Below are 20,905 nucleotides of genomic sequence, written 5' to 3' on the forward strand. Positions count from 1 at the left end.
TCCCGGCCCCTTCACCCTATCCTTGGAATGCCCTTTATGATTCACTTATGGCAGCCATGGTACTTTATATTTTCTGGTAACTTCATCTGTTGCTCATTCTTTTCTGACCTGAAAAAGAGAGTTTTAGCTTTTGAAAGCTAATCAGGAAGTATATTAAGTTAGTGTAATAAAAAGGTATCGTGTGTGTGTATATATAGTTTTTTTTGTTCTATTTTTATTTTCTAACCTTTATTTCTGTGCAGATATACTCAGTTACTACTTCTAGATTCCCAGCTTATGTCATGACGATACAGGATTTTAATTTAATTCTTCCTAGTACACCAGTAAGGATCACAGGTAGTAGGGGAAGTTAGAAAAAGATGTTTTCAATGGCAGTGAGTGTTCTAAAACTGGAATCATACAGGGAATATTAGCCTGGTCCCTGCATAAGGATAATATGCAAATCTGTGAAATATTCTATATTTGTTAAATTTGGCAGTAGATGGGCTTTATGGAACTTACCTGCTGTCATATGCTGTGTTTCAATACTTGCACTTTTTATCGTGCCACAAAAGCTGTACTGATGATGATCTATAAAAGCATTAATCTGTCCGCTTCCTTATTTTCACTGGCTTTACACATCCATCCTTTCTGCAGGATTCACCTTGGATTTTTTTTTTAAATTTTATGTAATTAATTTCAAAGTAAATCATCAAGAAATCACTTGATACAAGAGAATAAAGTAGATATTATCATTATAAGAAACTGAGCAAGAAAAAATGAGTTGAGACTTCATTCTGTTTCATTTTCTGGATCTGTTTATTTCTCCACTGGTAAGCAGAACAAACAATCATACATGCGGGTGATGTCCCCGCATGCTAACAGTACTGAGGGTGATCAGAATATTTTGCACACTGTCAGTAACTCTACACCCAGCAGTCCGCTCCTTTTTAATCTGTTCTTTGGAGAACAAGTGATTGGAATCATTCTTCTCAGATGGTTCCCTCAGGTTTTCTCTAATTTTCTTATTCCCCAATTTAAAAAAAAAAAAACCAAACAAAATTCTTCCTTGCAGTCCTTTAACCTAGCAGGAGGCCTCTTCTTAATCATAGGGATAAAAAAAAAATTCCAAATTTTAGGAGATTCTTATCCTGCAATGCTAAAATATCCCTAATGGATAAAAGACTTGGAAATTGCCCATGATGACACAAATTGCACTTCTGGTTTGCTTCTCTCTAGTAAGATTTATTTCACATTGCTGTTGATTCTGTTTCTCTGTCTGCAAAGACTAAGAGCTCAGGTAAGGGTAAAAGGAAACATAAGTAAAATAGTCACTCTTCTCTCAGCTGTAGAGAAGATTAGGTGACAAATGAGGACACACAAAGGAGCATTATATCCTCAGCAGTTTCATCCCAATAGCTCTTTGACCCAGGCCATTTGTATTCAGGATAAGACTCAGTCTCTGTATTCTAAAGAGACCCCAGCTGAAAGTTAAGCAGTCTGCTTCTTGACTCCCACTGAGCCAAGGTGTGGCTTCAGAGCCTTTTTCCAGTCTGCAGCTTGAGCCTATTCGAGTTTCAAAGCCAGTGAGCCATGCTTAGGACTCTGCCTCAGCGTCAGTAGCTTCCACCCACATGGTGTCCGTGACAGAGGCTCTAAAGCAGGCAGTTAGCCCTCCCAAGCCAACTCTTCGGCATCTGAGTATGCCCCCTTGACATCCATGGATGTTAGGATATGGACGTCCAAAGCCTCTCTCCCAGGGCTTTGGTATGGATGTCATTAACATATCAACAGGCTCTTGGGATGTCAGGGGTAGAGCCTTTGATATTGGGGATTGGACCTTGGGTGACAAGGGAGCAGCAGATGAAGTCAAGGGGGAGGATGCTAACTGTAGCAATGCTGAGTAAACACTCTACACAATCAGAGCATCAACCTCTACAGGGTCCCCCCGGTATAGCTGCAGCACTTGCTGTCACCAGTAACCTCATCCCCTCTTTCTCCATCGCTGAGTTGACAGTGATCTGACTTCCCAGTACAATAGGCACAACTTCCTGCTGCTTCTCATGATAGAACTAACTTGATTAGAACTCTTCAAGATATTATGGCAAGTTAGCTACAGGCATTGAACCAGGACCCTCATAAAGTAAACTCAGTGAAATCTTCAGGGAACCCAGCTTTGTTAGCTATCATCTTGTCCCAGAATTGCCTCACTTCAGGACTCATGGGGAGGAATCTTAATGAACTGGAAGAGACTATCTCCTGTGACTTTCCTGAGGAATCAGAAGCAACAAGAGCAACATTGGATATCTTACAGTACTGTAATGTCTCAAGGAACACAGTTGCAATTCTAGGTTATCCAAATTTAAGAGACCTATGCTATAATAATTGGGAGACACCTCATACATTATACTCTGTCATAAAATGATTAGACATAAAGTATAAGGTTAAACCTATACTAAGGTTTAATTCAGCTCCTACACAAATATGTAGTAGTCGAAGCTGCTCTAAAGAAAGCAAAGTGATAAATCATCCTCACCCCCACCCCCACCGGACAGAGAGCAACAGATGCTGGAATCCTTCACTAGGAGGATATTCCATTCTATGTCAGTTGGATTTCATCCTACCAACTTCTTATGATCCAGTATTTGTACACTGTACTGGAGAAGGTTAAAGACAAAATCCAAGTTGGATCTTCTTTCAGATTCCAAAGCCCACAGCATCCTAGCATCCATTTCAGAGGCCATGGAGTATGGCAGACAAGTCGTAAGAACAGTATATAACAATTCACAAGAAGTTACACAATGATGATCATAGCACAAAGAATGGCCTGGCTTAAAGCCTCAAGCCTGAGAGATGTCCATTGGAGGATTGCCAGTATGCCTTGTCTAGGTGAAGATTTGTTTGGTATCAAAGTTAAAGAAACAGTGGACCTTATTAAAGACTACTGTATCATGTTATAAACTCTTTTCACAAGGACTCAGGAATGTCATAAGCATACAAAAAAGTTCCAATCCAGTTGCCAAAAGATACAACCCTCTTACCAATGCAACAGAAATAAAAGTAGCATGATCGCAAACCAAAGAGGCCAGATCTAAACATGCAGCCCAAAGCATCTTTTTGACTCCTGGTGGAAGCTGGACCAGAACGCCTGTTCAAATAACAGACCCAGTGGATAGCAGATTGCTACTGTTTTCTCATGAGTAGACAGAAATAACTTTAAATGTGAGAGGGTCCTTTGCATAGTAAAATGGGGCTACATGATGAATTTCAGGAAGTCTCCCCGAAACAGACCTCCTCTAAGAACATTCCAGCAGATCTTGATGGGGGAATATCAGTTTTACTGAAAGCAAGGGTTATATAGAAAGTGCCTCTCAAGCCAAGCTGGAATGTGATTCTACTCCAGATACTTCATGATTCCAACAAAATTCAGGGATCTTTGCCCCATCCGAGATCTCCAAGCCCTAAAGAAGTTCGTATGCAGCGAGGTCAAGATGGTCACTCTGCCCATGATACTTCCTTTCCTAGAGAAAGGAAACTGGCTTTGCTTTCTGGATCTGAAATATGCATTTACCCATATCTCCATTCATCCCAAGCACAGAAATTCCTGCAGTTGACAATTGCCTTATGAAGAGCAACATGGAGACATTGACCAAAGAAGCTCAAAATATGAAGGTGGCCCTTTTAGAAAGACTAGGATTTGTCATAAACTATGAAAAATCGCAGATATCTCCAGCCTGCCAAGTACAATTCATAGTAGCCATGTCGGACACTGCAAAAGCCAAGATGATGCTCCCCCTCTAAGCGCATAGACAACACACAGGTGGCAGTCCAATTTGTAGCCCATAAGTCATCCATGCCAGTGAGGATTCTGCTAAAAGTGCTGGGAACCATTGCTTTAGTCCATATCTCGCTCACATGAAACAAGCTCAGTGGTCATTGTCTGCTCAATGAATCCAATACTATTAGAGCCTTGATCACTCAGAGTAACTAGAGAGCTCAAGAACTCTTTATAATAATGGCTAGTCAGAGAACCTAGAAACAAGTCAGTTATTTCATTTGCAGCCTTACCAAACAGTTCTGACCATGGGTGCATTTCTCATATGGTGGGGAGCAATACTAGGGATCTGTACATATAGGAATGTTGGTGTGCATGCGAGACCAGATTTAGCATAAACCTCTTGGATTTCAGAGCCATAAGATTGGCTCTCATAGTGTCCCAGGACATTCTGGAGACCAAAATAGTTCTCATGTAGACAGACAATAAGGTTGTGATGTTCTGTGTGAGCAAACAGTGGGAGACAGGCTCATTACCCTCTCTGCTTAGAATCAGTCAAGATATGGAACTGGGCAGTAGCCCACTTACTCATCTTCAGAGTCACTTATCTACCAGGCTCAGAAAATGTGATGGCAGACATGCTCAGCATAATTTTAGATTCCCATAAGTGGTCCCTATAAATCCCCAAATAGCCAAAAACATTTTTCTCCAATAGGGAATGTGACAGACATATTTGTTTGTGACACAGGACAATAAGAAAGTAGACAAGTTCTTCTCCAGAAGGAACTCTGTGCATTGCATAGCACAAGATACCTTTTCCATAGATTGAACACAGGGTTTAGTATATGCATACTCGCCAATCTCACTTACAGCAAAGACAATAACAAAGTTAAAGACTAGATTGTAGAAGAGCATTGTCATTTTACCTCTATAGGATGAAAGATGTTAGGTCTACCCAACTTTTGGTTTCTCATGACCCAAACAGACCAGGGAGACCAATTAGCAAGAGAGCAATTGCAAAGTGACTTTCTGAATACATAGTTAAATGTTATGATAAAGCAGGTTTCTCCCTTGAAGGATATGTACATTCCCACCATGCTTCCATGGCTTTTGTGGGATCTGCTACCATTCATAACATCTGTGAGGCAGGAACGTAGAGTTCAAGCCACACGTTTTGCATCTCAGTATTGCCTAAAGGCTGACTCCCATCAGGACAGTAAATCTTATAAGTCAGTCCTCAGAAATCTGTTTACATTTTTTGGTAATGACTCTGCCCTCATTTACCCATGTCACAGGTTGTTTTGTACAAGGGGAAGGAAGGGGATGCAAATACAACCTTGTGCTTGGGAGTCCTCATATGTGTGACTTTTTATCCTGCTTGTGAATGGAGAAAACAGAGATGCTTACTTGTAACTTGTGTTCTCCTTGTACAGCATATACTCTCGTACCTCCCCTTTTCCCTCCTTAAGATATGAAATAGACTGAGAGAGCTTAGCAGAGGACTGCTAGGTGCATAGCTACTGCATGTGTACAAAATATTCTAGACTATTCTAACCAATAGCTGATTACTCTCTGTACTGTTGCATATGGTGACATCACTCACATGTATAACTGTTAATCCTGCTGTCCACAAAGAACACAAGCTACTGTTAAGCAACTCTGTTGTCCGTCTTCACACTTTATCACTTTAACATATTTTCTCTCTCTTTCCTTATTTTGATGATTTTGTTTCTCTTTTGCCATCAGTTATTATTTCGTAAAGGCTGTGTTTATGGTCCAGTCGTAAGTACTCATGATTCAATGCTGCCTTATTTATTCCTGTGTCCTCTCCATTGCCATGTTACCTTTCCCAAGTAGCCTCTTCCCCTTGCTCCACACTCCTCTAATACTTCATTTGTCCAGACAAGTCTCTTCCTTAGATGATGCTGTGCCTTTTAAGCTTTCCCAGTTTGGGTATCAGCCGAGGTAAAAGTGACTAACACAAATATAGCTCAAAGGCAGGCAGAATAGCTGAGGCAAGTACAATGAGGGTCCAAAACAAGCCAGGGTCCGAATTGGGACATCCGTACATTAAGAAAGGGAAGGGCTGGCAGAGAATGATAGGAACAAGCAGAATCTGAATGGAGCAGGAATCGGGTCTGAACAGATCTGTTGTTCCTGTAGGAATCAAAAGCTGAGGGGTCAATGCAATAAAGTGCGCAATTGATCAAGTGCTAGACTAGCACCCGATATAATAAGGAGATTAGCGGTCCAAAATGCGCGCCCAAACAAATGCATAGCCAATAGCGTTCATCACATGTAAATTCCATGTAGTGGAGGCTATTAGCTGTTATCCCCGATGCAGAAAATCGCTGGGAGTCCAACGCACACTTTTTAATGTGGAAAATTTAACTCCAGCCCCAGAGGTGGTGTCAAGCCAATCCGCCAGGGGCTCATGAGAAATGTAAAACTACGGTTCTCTGTGGTTCCTCCTACTTAGTATCACTGTGACACTTAAATTCACTGCTTGCAGTGTTAAAAAATGTATTTTGTCTTGATTATAAAAAAAAACCTCTGGCGCACAGTGTAGGTGCCCGTAGCAAGAAGCGCTTAGCTATGGGCGCCTTCAGCAACCTCAGCAAAATCAGCCAGAAGCGGGATAAAAATGGACCCTCATATTGAGCGACTGTTGCAATTGTGGGCGCTTGATGCATTTGAGCACTAAGGACGCACAATTCTTCCTTATCCTATCCTTTTTTACGCAGTTGCCCAGAGGATGTGGTGGTCTGTGCGTTAAGAAACAGGCACTCACTATGAGCACCCATTTCAACGCACGTCTTATTGCATTGGCCCATGAGGGAGAAGTTATATACTTCAGTCCTGGCTAGTTCCTACTGGTCCAATAAGCTAATTGTAGACTGATCCTATGCAACTTTAAAGAGAAATGGTGAGCTTGTTATAAAGCATCCAGCACCATATAGATGACTAGCTCACCAGATGGTGTACATTTGTATGTTCATTGCCCTTTTACTTTATTGTATGCTTCTCATGTAATAAACAACTTTGGGTCATTTTTTTGAGGAAGGCAGAATACAAAACGAAATAGAATAGAATTTATTAGTTTAAAAAAAAAAAGCCAGAGCAAACCATACATCATCAGATCATAAACAAGTAGTCTACAAAATTAAAAAAATATTAATGATCATTCCTGATACATAGAATATTATAAAATATTTTGAAAATATTTTTTCTTCATTGACGAGCAGGATTAACTGGTGGGGAATGGTGCCAACGCAGCCATAACTGGTGGGGGGGGCTGTGCCAATGCAGATCCAGTTCTTGGAGCTCTGAAAGACTTTGTGGGCATATGCAGACGTTCCCATGCACAGTGGCTGCCTCATGAACCTCTGCCTTCTCTGTCCAAATTACTGCACAGACGATGTTACCCAGTGTCTCTGTTTTGTGGCCTTATACTTTTTTACCATGGATTTGCGATCTTGTGAATCCTTCTATTTAATGTTGCCTTGGCAGCCTCTAAACAGAATTTTAAGTTCTACATTAAAAAAGGCAACTAATTTAAAATAAACAAGCAAAAAACAAGATGAAAAAAATCCAAGGCTAAAAAGGCTGCAGTCAGTAGGTTTAAGGCCTGCCTGCAGATGTGAGTGTCACATGTTTGTGAAGGACACCAAAACTGTTATCGCTGCCTGGACCTAGACCAGTGATGGTGAGCTCCAGTCTGCAAGTGCCATAGTCAAGCCAGATTTCAGGATGGCTACAATGAATATGCACGAGAGAGGTTTGCATGCACTGCTTCCATTGTATGCAAATCTAGAGAACTATCTACAGTCTGGTAGATTGCTGGATCCAAGGCAGCATGGATTCACCAGGAGGGCCTGTCAAACAAATCTGATTTTTTTTTTTAATTTGGGTGACTAGAGAATTGGATCAAGGAAGAGCACTCGATGTGATTTACTTGAATTTCAGCAAAGCTTTTGATACAGTCCTGCATAGGAGACTAGTGAATAAAATGAGAAGTTAGGAGTCAGTGCCAAGGTGGTGGAGTGGATTACAAACTGGTTGACTGACAGGAGACAGCTTAATGATAAATAGAATCTACTCTGAAGAGACAGTGGTGTTAAGTGGAGTGCCACAGGGATCAGTTTTGAGACCGGTTCTAATCAATATCTTTGTGAAAGACATTGCAGAAGGGATAGAAGGTAAAGTTTGTCCATTTGCAGATGATACTAAGATCTGCAACAGAGTGGACACGCCTGAAGGAGCAGAGAGAATGAAAAGTGATTTAAGAAAGCTTGAAGAGTGGTTGAACACTTGGCAGCTCGGATTCAGTGCCAAGAAGTTCAGATACATTCAGGGGTGCAATAATCCTAAAGAGCTGTATGTGATGGGGGATGAAAGTTTAATGTGCACGGACTGAGAGAGGGACCTAGGGATGAATAGTATCTGGTAATCTGAAAGTGGCGAAGCAATGTGACAAGGCAATAGCTAATGCTGGGCTGCATAGAGAGAGGAATAATCAGTAAGAAAAAGGAGGTTATAACACCTTTTTACAGGTACCTTGGTGAGGCCTCACCTGGAGTATTGTGCTCAGTTCTGGAGACTATATCTCAAAAAGGATAGAGACAGGACAGAGGCAATCCAGAGAAGGGCGACCAAAATAGCGTGGGCTCAGTATAAGAAGACTTATGAGGAGAAACTGAAGGATCTAAATATGTGTTCCCTGGAGAATACAAGGTGCAGGGGAGATATGATACAGACTTTGTTACCTGAAAGCTTTTAATAATGCACAAACTTCAAACCTTTTCCATTGGAATGCAAACAGTAGAACCAGGGTAATGAAATAAAACTCCAAGGGGGACAACTCAGCACCAATGTCGGGAAATATTTCATCACGGAGAGGGTGGTGGATGCCTGGAATGGCCTTCTGGAAGAGGTGGTGAGGACAAAAACTGTAAGCAAATTCAAAAAGGCATGGGATAAAACTGTGGATACCTAAAGGCTAGAGTGGAAATGAGGGAAAGAGTGCATGGGGTAACCTGCATGGAGTGGCAGTTATTATCCCAAACCAATTAGCTTTCATGATTTTGATGCAATTGCAACATCGCTCTTCTTCAATGATGGGGGTGAAAGAGGAATTAGATTCAGGTGACAGCCAACACTGGGCCCTGACTTTTAGGGCCTGGGATACTGATACACAGACAGGGATAAAGCACAGGACAGTTTCTACGGCCAAGTCCAAAAGCAAAGTACATTCAAGCAACATTGTGTGAATTATCAAAGCTACTCAGCCTGAAAAATGTTGCTAGTAATATTATTACCCTTAACATAAGGCTTGGGGGGTAACCTGTTACAGAGTAGTAGTTACTACCATAATAAACTTGCTGGGCAGACCAGATGGACCATTTGTTCATTTTCTGCCATCATTACTATGAAAAAAGCCTTGGTTGAGTTTATAATCTCAGAAGCTGGGAATTTTCAAAAGATACTAATTTGATGACTGGAACAGACTCTCAGGCTCTTGCTTAACTATCAATTTGTCCAGATTATAGGGAATTTAAGTTAGGGATCACTGTAACAATTTTAAATTGCACATTCCAAGATACAATGAAAGAACAAAAATCCGAGGTAATACGATCCATCAGTCTTGAACCTATAACCAATTGTGCAGCTGCATTCTGCAGCAACTGCAACAATCTTAATTGATTTTTTGGCAGACCAATATACAGGCTATTGCAGTAATCTAGATGTCCAAGCACTAAAAATTGTACCACCACCCTAACATCCTGAATTGGAACCAAATTCCTTAATGGTATTAGCATTTTTAACTTGAAAAATGGTATTGTAACTGTTTGATCTATAGTTTTTAAGTAAGTGCAGAATTCAAGAAAATTTCTAGATTCCTTACAACAAATATTATAGGTACTGTAACCCCAGCAAATGTGAAATCTGCCAATTTAACTTTGGTAATTGTCGTCTAACCTAGGGGAGAGCAAACCTTTTCAGCTGCAGGCCTCCCATTCATGCAGTTGGTTAGGGCCCCCCAAGATGAGTTAACATAGAAGGGAGACCCCCCTCCTTATTCCCTATAGCTGATATAGTAGATTTAGCACAATTTACTAGATATCCAGATAGTTTTACCATAAGAACCTAATAACTTCAGAATGGCTGTCGCTGATTTATCCATCTCAGTAATAAATAAAAGAATATTGTCAGCATGTAGTCATTTTTTGTACCAATCTACAAAATTGAAAGTCTTTTTAATATCACATAACTCCCTTATCTTCTGAGCCAAAGTTTCCAGGGCCATATTACAAAGTAAAGGTGATAAGCAGCCTTGTTTAGTCCCGCTTCTAATAGGGAAAAATCTTGATTATGGCCCTATATAGCAGTCCTGTGCCCTAGGGCTGCTATGTAGGGCCATAATCCAGCCAAAGAACTTTTTGGGGAAATCTAATCTTTTAAGAACCAGGAACATATGGAGGTTGATATTCAGCCGTTTTTCCCACAGTAAATGGCCTAACACGGGGATAACCCAAAATATTTGAAATTTCTCATGTTATTTTTGGTCCAGTACCACCTGTATTTAAATGAGCTCATTAACATGCAAATGCACACTAGTGAGCTTATTACCTAATGCAGGGATTGTAGCTAATTTCCTGCAGGTGCATTGGGGCATTACCACAAGTCCTGATGCACCTGTGGCCTTTATTTAAAGGGGCCACTCAGACTGAGAGCATGCCCCCACTCCCATGAGTAGTGAAAAATAACCCCCGTGGATCTGCACAGAACCCCCCCCCCCCCCTCCATCTCATCCCCAACTGGACCCTCCTTTTTACACAAAAACAGATTCCTGTTGTCTAGCAGACCCCACACCCCTTCTTAACTAAAAAAAAAAAAAAAAAAAAAGCATCATTGGTGGTGCAGTAGGGTTCTTTGAAATTTTCAGCCTCTGTCTTATCCCCAAGCTGAGTAAGAAGGAGAGAGGAGGATATGCCGAGTGTGGGGAGCTGCAGTAGTGGAGGAGATATGATAGTCCCATGCAGCAGCCAAGGCCACTAGCTGATCTGGCTGCCCACACCATACCAACTTTTCCCGTCTCCTGAACTTGTATATAAATAGACCCGGTCCATTGTGATGGGTTCCTATAGGGTTTCTATCCTCTCTTTCCCTTTTATTTTAAAATTTGGAAGAGACTGGTGAGGCTTTCAGTGCTTCCCTAATGCTTCTTTTGGCCATATGAGTCCTCTTTAAATCTGTATTGCCAGCATGTCATGTGGCATGCTGGCAATACAGCATGCTTGGAAAAGTTTAGAAACACTGCTTCGGATCAAAAACTGTCAAGTCCATGCTTTTTAACATTTCTTCCTGCTCTTGCATAGAAGAAACCAATTGGGCCAACTTTTTTCACTACAATTTCAAGCCTAAATTCCCTCCAAAACTGGTGTCTGCATTCCACATTAACCAAGCTGTTGTGTTACCAATGTTCTTTTTGAGACTGAATGTATAGAAGAGAGAACAGGCCCTTCACTCACTGGACTGCAAGAGAGCCCTAGTGTATTACATGAAAAGGGACTCAACCTCACTGTCAAGTTTCTCAGCTGTTTGTGTCCTTTGAGAAGAGCAGCTGCCAAAATAATTCTGTCTAATTGGTTGTCGGTTCACACCTCTACATCCCAGTACTGTCTGGACAGCATGTCCCAAGGAGACAATAAGTTTGGATAAATAGTTTTGTGCAGCCTTTTCACCCGGTAGTCCACTTTCCACCTGGTAGGGCCAGGTTGTCTGGTAGTAGTTGTTCCATAATACAACCTTCAGACTAGGCTCCCCACAAGTTATGGTTGATTTAATCGTGTTTGTTGATGGAGAAAGTAAGTTTGCTCACCTATAAACAGTTCTCTCTAAACAGCAGATTAAATCATTAACCTGCTTCCCTAGAGGGTCGACTACCTGACTAGAAACTTAAACTGTGGAAGAGTCTGAAGGGCTCACAAGGCAGCGACTGTGTATGGGAACTCCTGCCTATGCTCTGAACTTTAAGATGGGTCCATGTGTGCACCACATGGACCCAGGTTGTGCTTTCTTTAAAACAGTTTAGAAAAAAGATTAAATAGTGGGATACTCAGATATGTGGTTATAGGTACAGGTTACTTTAATACCACACAAATATGATCACAGTTCACAAGTACAAAAATATGTTATACTCCAGATATTAGTAAGTAAAATATGGGAAACTCATAAGTCAATTTTACACTTTCTGACACTATCTGTTCATTACATTTGTCTGCCTCTGGGAATAATTCATCAATTAATCTTCCTCTTACCAAAACAAGTATTTCCAGAAAAAGTTAAGTTCAAATTGGAATGGAGCTTTATGCATCTGACTAATATCTATGGATTGTTTATGATGATGATTTTTTGAAGTAACTTTCTGTGGTGTTAACTTGTTGCATTATACCACTACGGTAGAGAGAGACATTTTAAAAGCGTTACTTGTGCAAAAACAGCCCTAATCACACGTATGTGGGCCGCGCGCAAGCAACGCAAATTTTAAGAAGCTGGGAAGGACACGCATACATACCTGTGCATGCGTCAAGAATAAGGAGGCAGAAAAGGGGCAGGGCTTGGGCGTTCCAGGGTGGGGCCAAGACTTACGCATGAAACCCTCGAATTTTGCAAGGCTGAACATGGCAACGTGGACCAAGTTTCTTGCGTAACTTTACTACTGGTCCTGATGAGGCGCAAGTCTGGAGATTTTGGGCCAGAAGGATCCTGAACACTTGGGGGGGAGAGAGCGAGTCTCTGTTAGAGATAATATAACACTATATATCCCCCACTGTAAGAGGGGCACTTTCAACTCAGGGTGGATTTTGTTTTTGGGGGGGGGGGGCAGTGTTACATTGGTCTGCCTAGGGCGCAAAGATCTGTAGACCCTTGTAACACTGTTCCCCACCCAAAACCCACCCTGAGTTGAAAGTGACCCTCTTACAGTGGGAGATATATAGACTGTTTCCCCCCCATGGTCACTTGGGAGTACACGTGTAAAGGCTCCACACATATGTGGCGGTAGGGATATTTTAAATGATACGCGTGTACTTGCATGCACGATATAAAATTAAGTGTGTCTTTGCTTGCGTGCCCAATATATGCGTATATGGGTGCACGCCCGCTCCTTTTAAAATTTTCCTGTTAGTCTCCTAGTAAACTCGGAGCCACATTTAGGTAACATGTTATTTGGAGAGGCCTCCTGCTGTTTTTGGCTTCCAGCTCAGTCAGAGCCAGAGATCTGGTGCAATGATCCTTCATGCCTAACTGCCTGGGGATGTTTGCTCTATTTTAAATCCCCTCCCAACTCACTTAGCCCAGTCATTGCAATGATAATCTTCAGCTGGGGGCCAGGTACCAGGACTCCTTGGAAAACCTTACAGTTAAGGGCCTTAAATCCAGGGACTAGGTTATCTCCATTGCACAATGGCTGGGACTTGTCACTGAGGGCTTTGAATACTGCTTCTGCAGCATCCCCATCCTCACTAGCCCAGAGCAGAATATAGTATTTTCATTAAAGCCTTAACATTCATGTATTGACTCCATTTTATTTTTTTATAATTTAACTTTTTTATTTGGAATACAGTCAATAGACAAAACATAAAAGTTTTATGCAGCTGCGTCTCCGAGGAGACTATCCCGGAATCCAAACTTTCTATATAACCCTTTCCCCGTTCTGGTTCCTCCCCCCCCCCCCCCCCCCCCCCCCCCCCCCCCCCCACCCCCCCCCCCACCCCCCCCCCCCCCCCCCCCCACCCCGAGCAATACATGATAATATCAAAAAAACATCATAACAAGTATAGTTGTTGTAACAGTGCAGATGCTTTAATAATTCCCATAGCAATTCCCATAGCAATGTTGAGTTTCTTGTTGAGTGACACAGATTTACTCTTAATTTCTGTTTTTCAGCCTGGAGAAGAAAAAGAAGTCACTGCAAATGTAGAATCCTCTCGGATCCCCCAGATGGTTGCAAAGAGACCTCTTCGGGATTTCATTGGGCTAGAAGAATGTGATAAGACCACACGAGAAGCCATGTTGAACTTCAGCTTCTACCTTACAATTGGGGATATGGATGAGGCTTTCAAATCTATTAAGCTCATCAAAAGGTGGGACAGGAAGTCTTTATCCACTTATTGCTTACAATGTCTAGCGACCGACAGCTCTATCAACTTAGTCTTCTCTGTTTGGTGTGTCTTGTGGCTTGCAGGGTTTCCTCCTAAATTTCCGGGGTATTGTTTACTAAAACAACTTTGCATTCTTTGTTTCATACAGGACTCTTTAGTTTAAAAATACAGAAATCAATATTTCAAACAGTTTGTCCAACTAACTTTGAAGTTAGCCAGACAAAACCCTATGTTTTAAATTTACCTCTCCTCTCAGCAGTTAAATTTGAAGTGGCTAAGTCATTACCCACTTAAAATTTAAGCAGATAAAAAAGAGACAGCAGGGGGCGTTCTGGAGGTGAGGTTTAAGTAAATTTGGCTAGTGTTGATATTCAATGCTAGCTGGATACAATTTTCCGAGTAGGTCTGGTAATTGTAACATGCTTTGATGTTTTTGACGAGAAGCATGTAATTAGATTTCACTTTTTTAAAAATTATTTTCAGTCTGTTAAATTAGCAAATAGTAATTTTGCATTAAAAATTGCAGAAAGCTGTCATGTTTAACTTTGTACCATGTAGAGGACGTGTCAGCCTCTGTTAGAAATTCATTGAAACATACAGTTTGACCAGTGGTACCTAAACTTATGCATACCACTGTCAAGCAAGATATCTAGCTGCACCTCAGCGATGTTAATCAGGACAGTGGCATGCATAGAACTGGAACAATTTCTCTAGCTTTCTGCCACATTTTCTTGCTCTCTGCTTCATTTAGTACTTAAGAATTTTCTCTGTGTCCATATGTGCCACAGAATAGTTGCTTGGTACTGACAATGCCATTCTTATGCGTCTCCCTTTAACACAGTATCCAGTTTCCTTCCATCCAGCTTTTTATCAGTTGGAATAGGAATGCCCCAGGTGATCACAGCATCTTTATTCTCTACATTTCTAGGCACTGTGGTAGTGCATTGGCCTGGATTTACACCACTCTAAAGCAGGAGTAAAGTTATCTAAAGGGAAGGCTTTCAGAGGCAAATAAAATATGTACATATTTATTTGGATGCATTGATATTTATAGATATGTCTTTGGATGGAGTGGAGGGCATACACTATTTTCTTTATAGGCAAAATATATCCCACATATCAACTATACTGACAGTTACTCTGCAGGATTGGTGGCCAATTTCAGTCCTTGGGAGCCACAAACATGCCAGGATTTCAGGATATCCACAATGAATATGCATGAGATAGATTTGCATATAATGGAGGTAGTGCTTGCAAAGCGATCTCATGCGTATTTATTATGGTTATTCTAAAAACATGGCCTGTTTGTGGCTCCTGAGGACCAGAGTTGGCTATCCCTGGCATCAAGATCCCCACTTTGTTCCCTTCATCAGTACTAGCATTGTCATTGCCCAAATATCTAGCCTCCCATTTCCCCTGTCTAGCCTGCCAGACAGATCCTACTACATGAGTACCTGCTTTTCCTAGGATTTCTAGTTATTACAGAAATTGCAGCATGCCAGATATTTGATTTTGTCATCACAGCCTGATCTAAAAATCTGCCATTACTGGTAATGGTAGTTCTTCTTTTCTCTTCCAGTTCAATCAGAACCAGCACTGGGATCCTTGTACCATGAACCTTCATTCAGAACTGCTCAGGGAGTTTTCCTATATTCTAATAGACCCTCCTACTGTTGCTAAGCTGGTCATTGCAGCAATGATCCTGAGGCAGAGAACCATGCACCTGTATCAGGGTGTCACCATGATTCCCTCCTCTGCAGGAGCTATAAACACTGCTTCTGCAGCATCCCTAACCCTAACTGTATTTATTACGGTTATTCTAAAAACATGGCCTGTTTGTGGCTCCTGAGGACCAGAGTTGGCTATCCCTGGCATCAAGATCCCCACTTTGTTCCCTTCATCAGTACTAGCATTGTCATTGCCAAATATCTAGCCTCCCATTTCCCCTGTCTAGCCTGCCAGACAGATCCTACTACATGAGTACCTGCTTTTCCTAGGATTTCTAGTTATTACAGAAATTGCAGCATGCCAGATATTTGATTTTGTCATCACAGCCTGATCTAAAAATCTGCCATTACTGGTAATGGTAGTTCTTCTTTTCTCTTCCAGTTCAATCAGAACCAGCACTGGGATCCTTGTACCATGAACCTTCATTCAGAACTGCTCAGGGAGTTTTCCTATATTCTAATAGACCCTCCTACTGTTGCTAAGCTGGTCATTGCAGCAATGATCCTGAGGCAGAGAACCATGCACCTGTATCAGGGTGTCACCATGATTCCCTCCTCTGCAGGAGCTATAAACACTGCTTCTGCAGCATCCCTAACCCTAACTGACTTGATGTGCCATAGAACCAATCCAGGAATCAAATTGGGGACCTTCTGCTAGTCCAAATGGGATGGAGGAAGACTGGGCACCTGGTCATATATAAGCTTAAATTATTAAAGCAGGAACAATTAGGCAACTAGATGTGTCCCTAGCTTACATGGACATAGCAATAGCTGTACACTCTATACAAAACCTGTGGACAAAATAAAGTAAAGAGATACAACCCAGAATTCAGGAGAAGATTTTAAGCTGCATAAGCACAAATTAGCAGATATCACAGGGAGACAGACTGATGTTATATTATTTTACACTTGTACACGGCCTTCCTCGATCAAAAGAACAATCCAAAGCTAGTCACATGGCTGATACTTTTCACTGTAGGCTAGGGCTATTATGCAGAGTGAATTGCTAGGTGTCACAACTGCCTCCCTACTTTAAGTGTGGCCCCGGATGATAGACGGGAGGCCTTTCTTTTTCATCTTTTTGTGGATTCAGCTTGTTGTCATTGGGAAGTCAAGAGAATTCACATGGATATCCCCTGCTGAGAGGAGGAAATCTCACTTCTGCTGATATAAGACATCAGATTAATCCCCTCAGCCACTTAACACTATCAACTCCATAATAAGGGGAATAAAATGTCATTCCTTATCATCCCACCAGACCAGTCTAGATGGATGGTTTGCCTCCCACACCAAGAGAGAGCGCGAAAGAGCCATTGTTTTGCCGACCCACTCTGAATCCTCAGATCCATCCAAATATAATCCTATAGCCTCATTATCATTTCTTGTAAAAATGATTATAGATGAGTATCATTTGTTAGACACTTGCCAGTATGGGTTTTGCAAGAACCAGAGCACTGAGGTCCTCTTGGCATTTGGAAGGGCTCTGAGGATGGCTACCACTACATCTTAGTCCTCCTGGATATATCCTCAGCCTTCAGTACCATAGACCACATCATTCTATGTAGCTGATGCCAAGATATTGGCATTTCTGGCATTGACTATTATTGGTTTTCCTCATCTCTCTCTGGATGTGCTCAAGAAGTTCATATAGGGCAGAATGCATCCATATGACATGATCTGGTTACAGGAATCCTACAAGGTTCAGCTCCATCTACAGTGCTGTTCAACATATATCTCACTCCTCTCTGCAAACTGCTTGCTGGTTAGGCATCTGCTATAAAGTTTATGCAGATAATAGTTTTTCTTTCCAGTTCATTCTTCTTGGTCTTCCATTCTCAAATTAGTTATCATTTATCTATCCACAATCAAACAAAGCCTTCATTACAATGTTAATGTTAACTTGACAGAGCTAATAATCTTAAATAGGACTTGTGTGCTTATTTGGGATTACCAGCCACTATGATAAGGTCTCTTCAGACTATACAAAATTCCGCAGCTCGAGTAGTGACCAATTCCAGAATGTGTGAGCACATTACTTCTATATTAAAATCTCTCCATTAGCTACCTATTCAGTGGTGAAATCCAAAATCTCCACTTTAATTCAAAGTCATAAATACTCATGAGGCCTCTATCCTGAATTCAGTTTTCCATATATATCACCCCTCCAAAGTCTTGCACTCTGAGCGTGATCTGCTCAAGGTATCATCCGTCTGGCTCGCCCTCTTGGGTAAGACCCACAACCGAGCATTCTGCATAGCGGGCCCTCTTCTGTGGAACTTTTTACTGGAGCAACTTTGCTTAATCACTGGTTTGAAGTTGTTCAAGAAACATCTGAAAACATTTTTTTTTTTTTTCAGTTGGCATGCCAAGATCCAGAAACCTCGAATTCCTGATGTTATATCTGCTCCTCCTATGCTTCTTTGTGCAAATGCAGTTAATACTACTGCCTCTTCCTTCGGACCTAAACAGCATATCTATTTGCTTGTTTGTAAATGTTATTTTGTTTGTTTGTAATATTGTGTATGAAACATTGTAACCCACTGTGAATGCTAGAGTATACGGTCTATAAATTCTTTAAATAAATTTAAAAAAAAAAAAAAAAGAAGGTACTGTCACCCACAGCTGTGTCTCCAGCAGATGGTAGAAGTTTAAACCTGCAGCTTGGAAGCACTGGGGACAAATTGCTTAAGGACGAGCAGTGGTGGTCAGTGGCTCTTTGGTTGGGGGTTGAAAGCCAGAAGTTCTGGTTCCCTTTTCCCTCTTTATTCGCTGTCTCCTCCATCCACTCTCTTTGGCGAGGAAGTAAAGGGGGCGGCAAGGATCAGTTGGCCAGGGAAGTATATTTTTTTCCTGTGGATAAGCAGGACAAAACCATCCACACAGGTTGGGGATGCTTCCAAAGACGAGGGTCACTCTCTCAGAACTCAAAAGACTGAAAAGAGCCGTATGGATCCTCTTCTGGCTCTCTCAGCTGCTGCTTCAAATTCTTTAGAAGCATTGTCAGATTTTTTTTATTTTATTTTTTTCTCATGTTCTTACATCCCTCTTCTTGCCATCTAAAAAAAAAAAGATTATTCATACTGGCTTTGTAAATGACAGCAGATAAAGACCAAAATGATTCATCTAGTCTGCCCAGCAAGATGTTTAAAATTCTTCATACTTACATTGGAAAAGTCACCAAGCTCAGGTAAATCTCCCTTTAAGTCGTGCCCATGTTGCAAGCAGAAAATGTCCAGCTTAGATCTTCATGAGGTATGTCTTCATTATCATGGTCTATCTCATGATATGCCCAGTTGTACAACTTATGGGAAAAAATCTGCAGAAAGACACATTTCTTGATGCTGCCCGCTCTACTGGAGATGGAAGAATAGGTATAGTGCCTAGGCAAGGGTGAACCTTGGAGAGGTCGGGTGGGCCAGAGCTGCTCTCTTCTGCCTGAAGCAGCTGCTGTTCCCCGCAATCTGAGACCTGGGGTGCAGGCGGCTGCTAGGACATCCCAGACAAGAGCAGGAGCCTGGAAGGACCCAAAGACCAGGACTGGAGCAGGACCAGGAATCAGGAAACATTGTTGGACAGCGAAGGTGTTAGGCTAGATCTCCTTATATACAGCTCTCTATTGGGATACATCTAATGTTGGTCCATTAAGGAGGCAGATAGCCCTAACTTTACTTTGCTTAGTATTTTCTGCAGGGTTCTTGGTGATTCAGGCCCTTTGTAATGCCACTGAAAGATCCCCTGGCCTTGAACACCTGGGGCTGCAGGTTATTTCCCTGTTGCCCCTGACATGCTTAAACTTAAAAACATAGAACATAAGAAATTGCCATACTGGGTCAGACCAAGGGTCCATCAAGCTTAGCATCTTGTTTCCAATAGTGGCCAATCCAGGCTATAGGACCTGGCAAGAACCCAAACACTAAGTAGATCCCATGCTACTGATGCCAGTAATAGCAGTGGCTATTATCTAAGTCAACTTGATTAATAGCAGGTAATGGACTTCACCGCCAAGAACTTATCCAAACCTTTTTTAAACCCTACACTAACTGCACTAACCACACCCCCTGGCAACAAATTCCAGAGTTTAATTGTGCGTTGAGTGAAAAAGAATTTTCTCCAATTAGTTTTAAATGTGCTATATGCTAAATTCATGCAGTGCCCCCTGGTCCTTTTATTATCTGAGAGAGTGAATGAACAAGTTAATGTAAATCGGTTAAGTCCTTTCATGATTTTGTAGACTTCTATCATATCCCCTCTCTGTCGTCTCTTCTCCAAACTGAACAGCCCTAACTTCTTTAGCCTTTCCTCATAGGGCAGCCATTCCATGCTTTTTCTTATTTTGATCGCCCTTCTCTGCACTTTCTCCAGTGCAGCTATTTCCTTTTTGAGATGCGGTGACCAGAACTGCACACAGTATTCAAGGTGCGGTTTCACCATGGAGCGATACAGAGGCATTATGACATTCTCCATTTTATTTTCCATTCCCTTCTTAATATTTCCTAACATTCTGTTTGCTTTTTTGATTGCCACAGTAACACTTCTAATTAATCTGAGATGGATATTACTACTAGTTTCTGTACTTCTGAAATACTGGTACAAAGGATATTTCTTCTAAAAAAAAGCAGTTCAACATATCTTCAGCAGAGCCAATGGAAAAGTCTCCCATATTAAACTGCTCATCTGTGGGATCAGAAAGGATTCTTTTTACCTGTAGAACATAACATGTTCTCAAGGAGCTTGTCTTGTTTTGGATCACTACAGTTTTCCAAGTGTGGTTCGTCACAGAAGGTTGAACTTAATGGACTGATTTTTCTTTCAGTCAAACTGCCAGATTCATTTTAATAGTGTTATTTTGTCTGCTATGGGTGTTTAGAATGGTAAAACAGAGCTATATTATACTAGGAAATCGTATTTCATATTAGTTTTAAAAAGAATAATATGCTGGGCTGCAATAAATCTCTTATAGGAAAAGAATAGAGCTGGCAAAATATAAACATAAATTATTTGAATGAATAAAACAAGGAGAAAATTATTCTGAAGAAGTAATGTGATAAAATTGTGTTTTGGGGTAGCATTTTATTGTAAAAGTGTTTGTTTTTCCATCTACTGTATATAATTTTCCTAAGGACTTGTTTACTTATCCTTACTGGCCAGCCAGGTGGGTGTGTTTGCTTAACTAGACAGTAAGCTATCTTAAATTAAAACATGAGTGTTCCCTTTAATATATCCCTTTAGAGATGAGTTTCTATGTGAAAATAAGGGAG

At 41.3% G+C, this 20,905-nt stretch overlaps 1 protein-coding gene and 1 pseudogene across 5 annotated transcripts in view; both read left to right on the forward strand.

Moving 5' to 3' along the window:
* Positions 1-20,905, forward strand: part of IFT140 (intraflagellar transport 140) — a 298,079-nt gene that overhangs the window by 137,688 nt on the left and 139,486 nt on the right. For 4 of the 5 annotated variants that reach the window (XM_029577418.1, XM_029577414.1, XM_029577415.1 and 1 more), the window contains exons 18-19: positions 5,501-5,536; positions 13,706-13,902. In XM_029577418.1, the coding sequence (XP_029433278.1) occupies positions 5,501-5,536; positions 13,706-13,902 (233 nt within the window). The remainder of the gene's footprint in view (positions 1-5,500; positions 5,537-13,705; positions 13,903-20,905) is intronic. The other variant, XM_029577417.1, reaches the window with a different exon arrangement.
* LOC115076372 lies at positions 366-466 on the forward strand (annotated as a pseudogene).

This window comes from Rhinatrema bivittatum, chromosome 14 (assembly GCF_901001135.1).
Source record: "Rhinatrema bivittatum chromosome 14, aRhiBiv1.1, whole genome shotgun sequence".
NCBI classification, from domain to species: Eukaryota; Metazoa; Chordata; class Amphibia; order Gymnophiona; family Rhinatrematidae; genus Rhinatrema; species Rhinatrema bivittatum.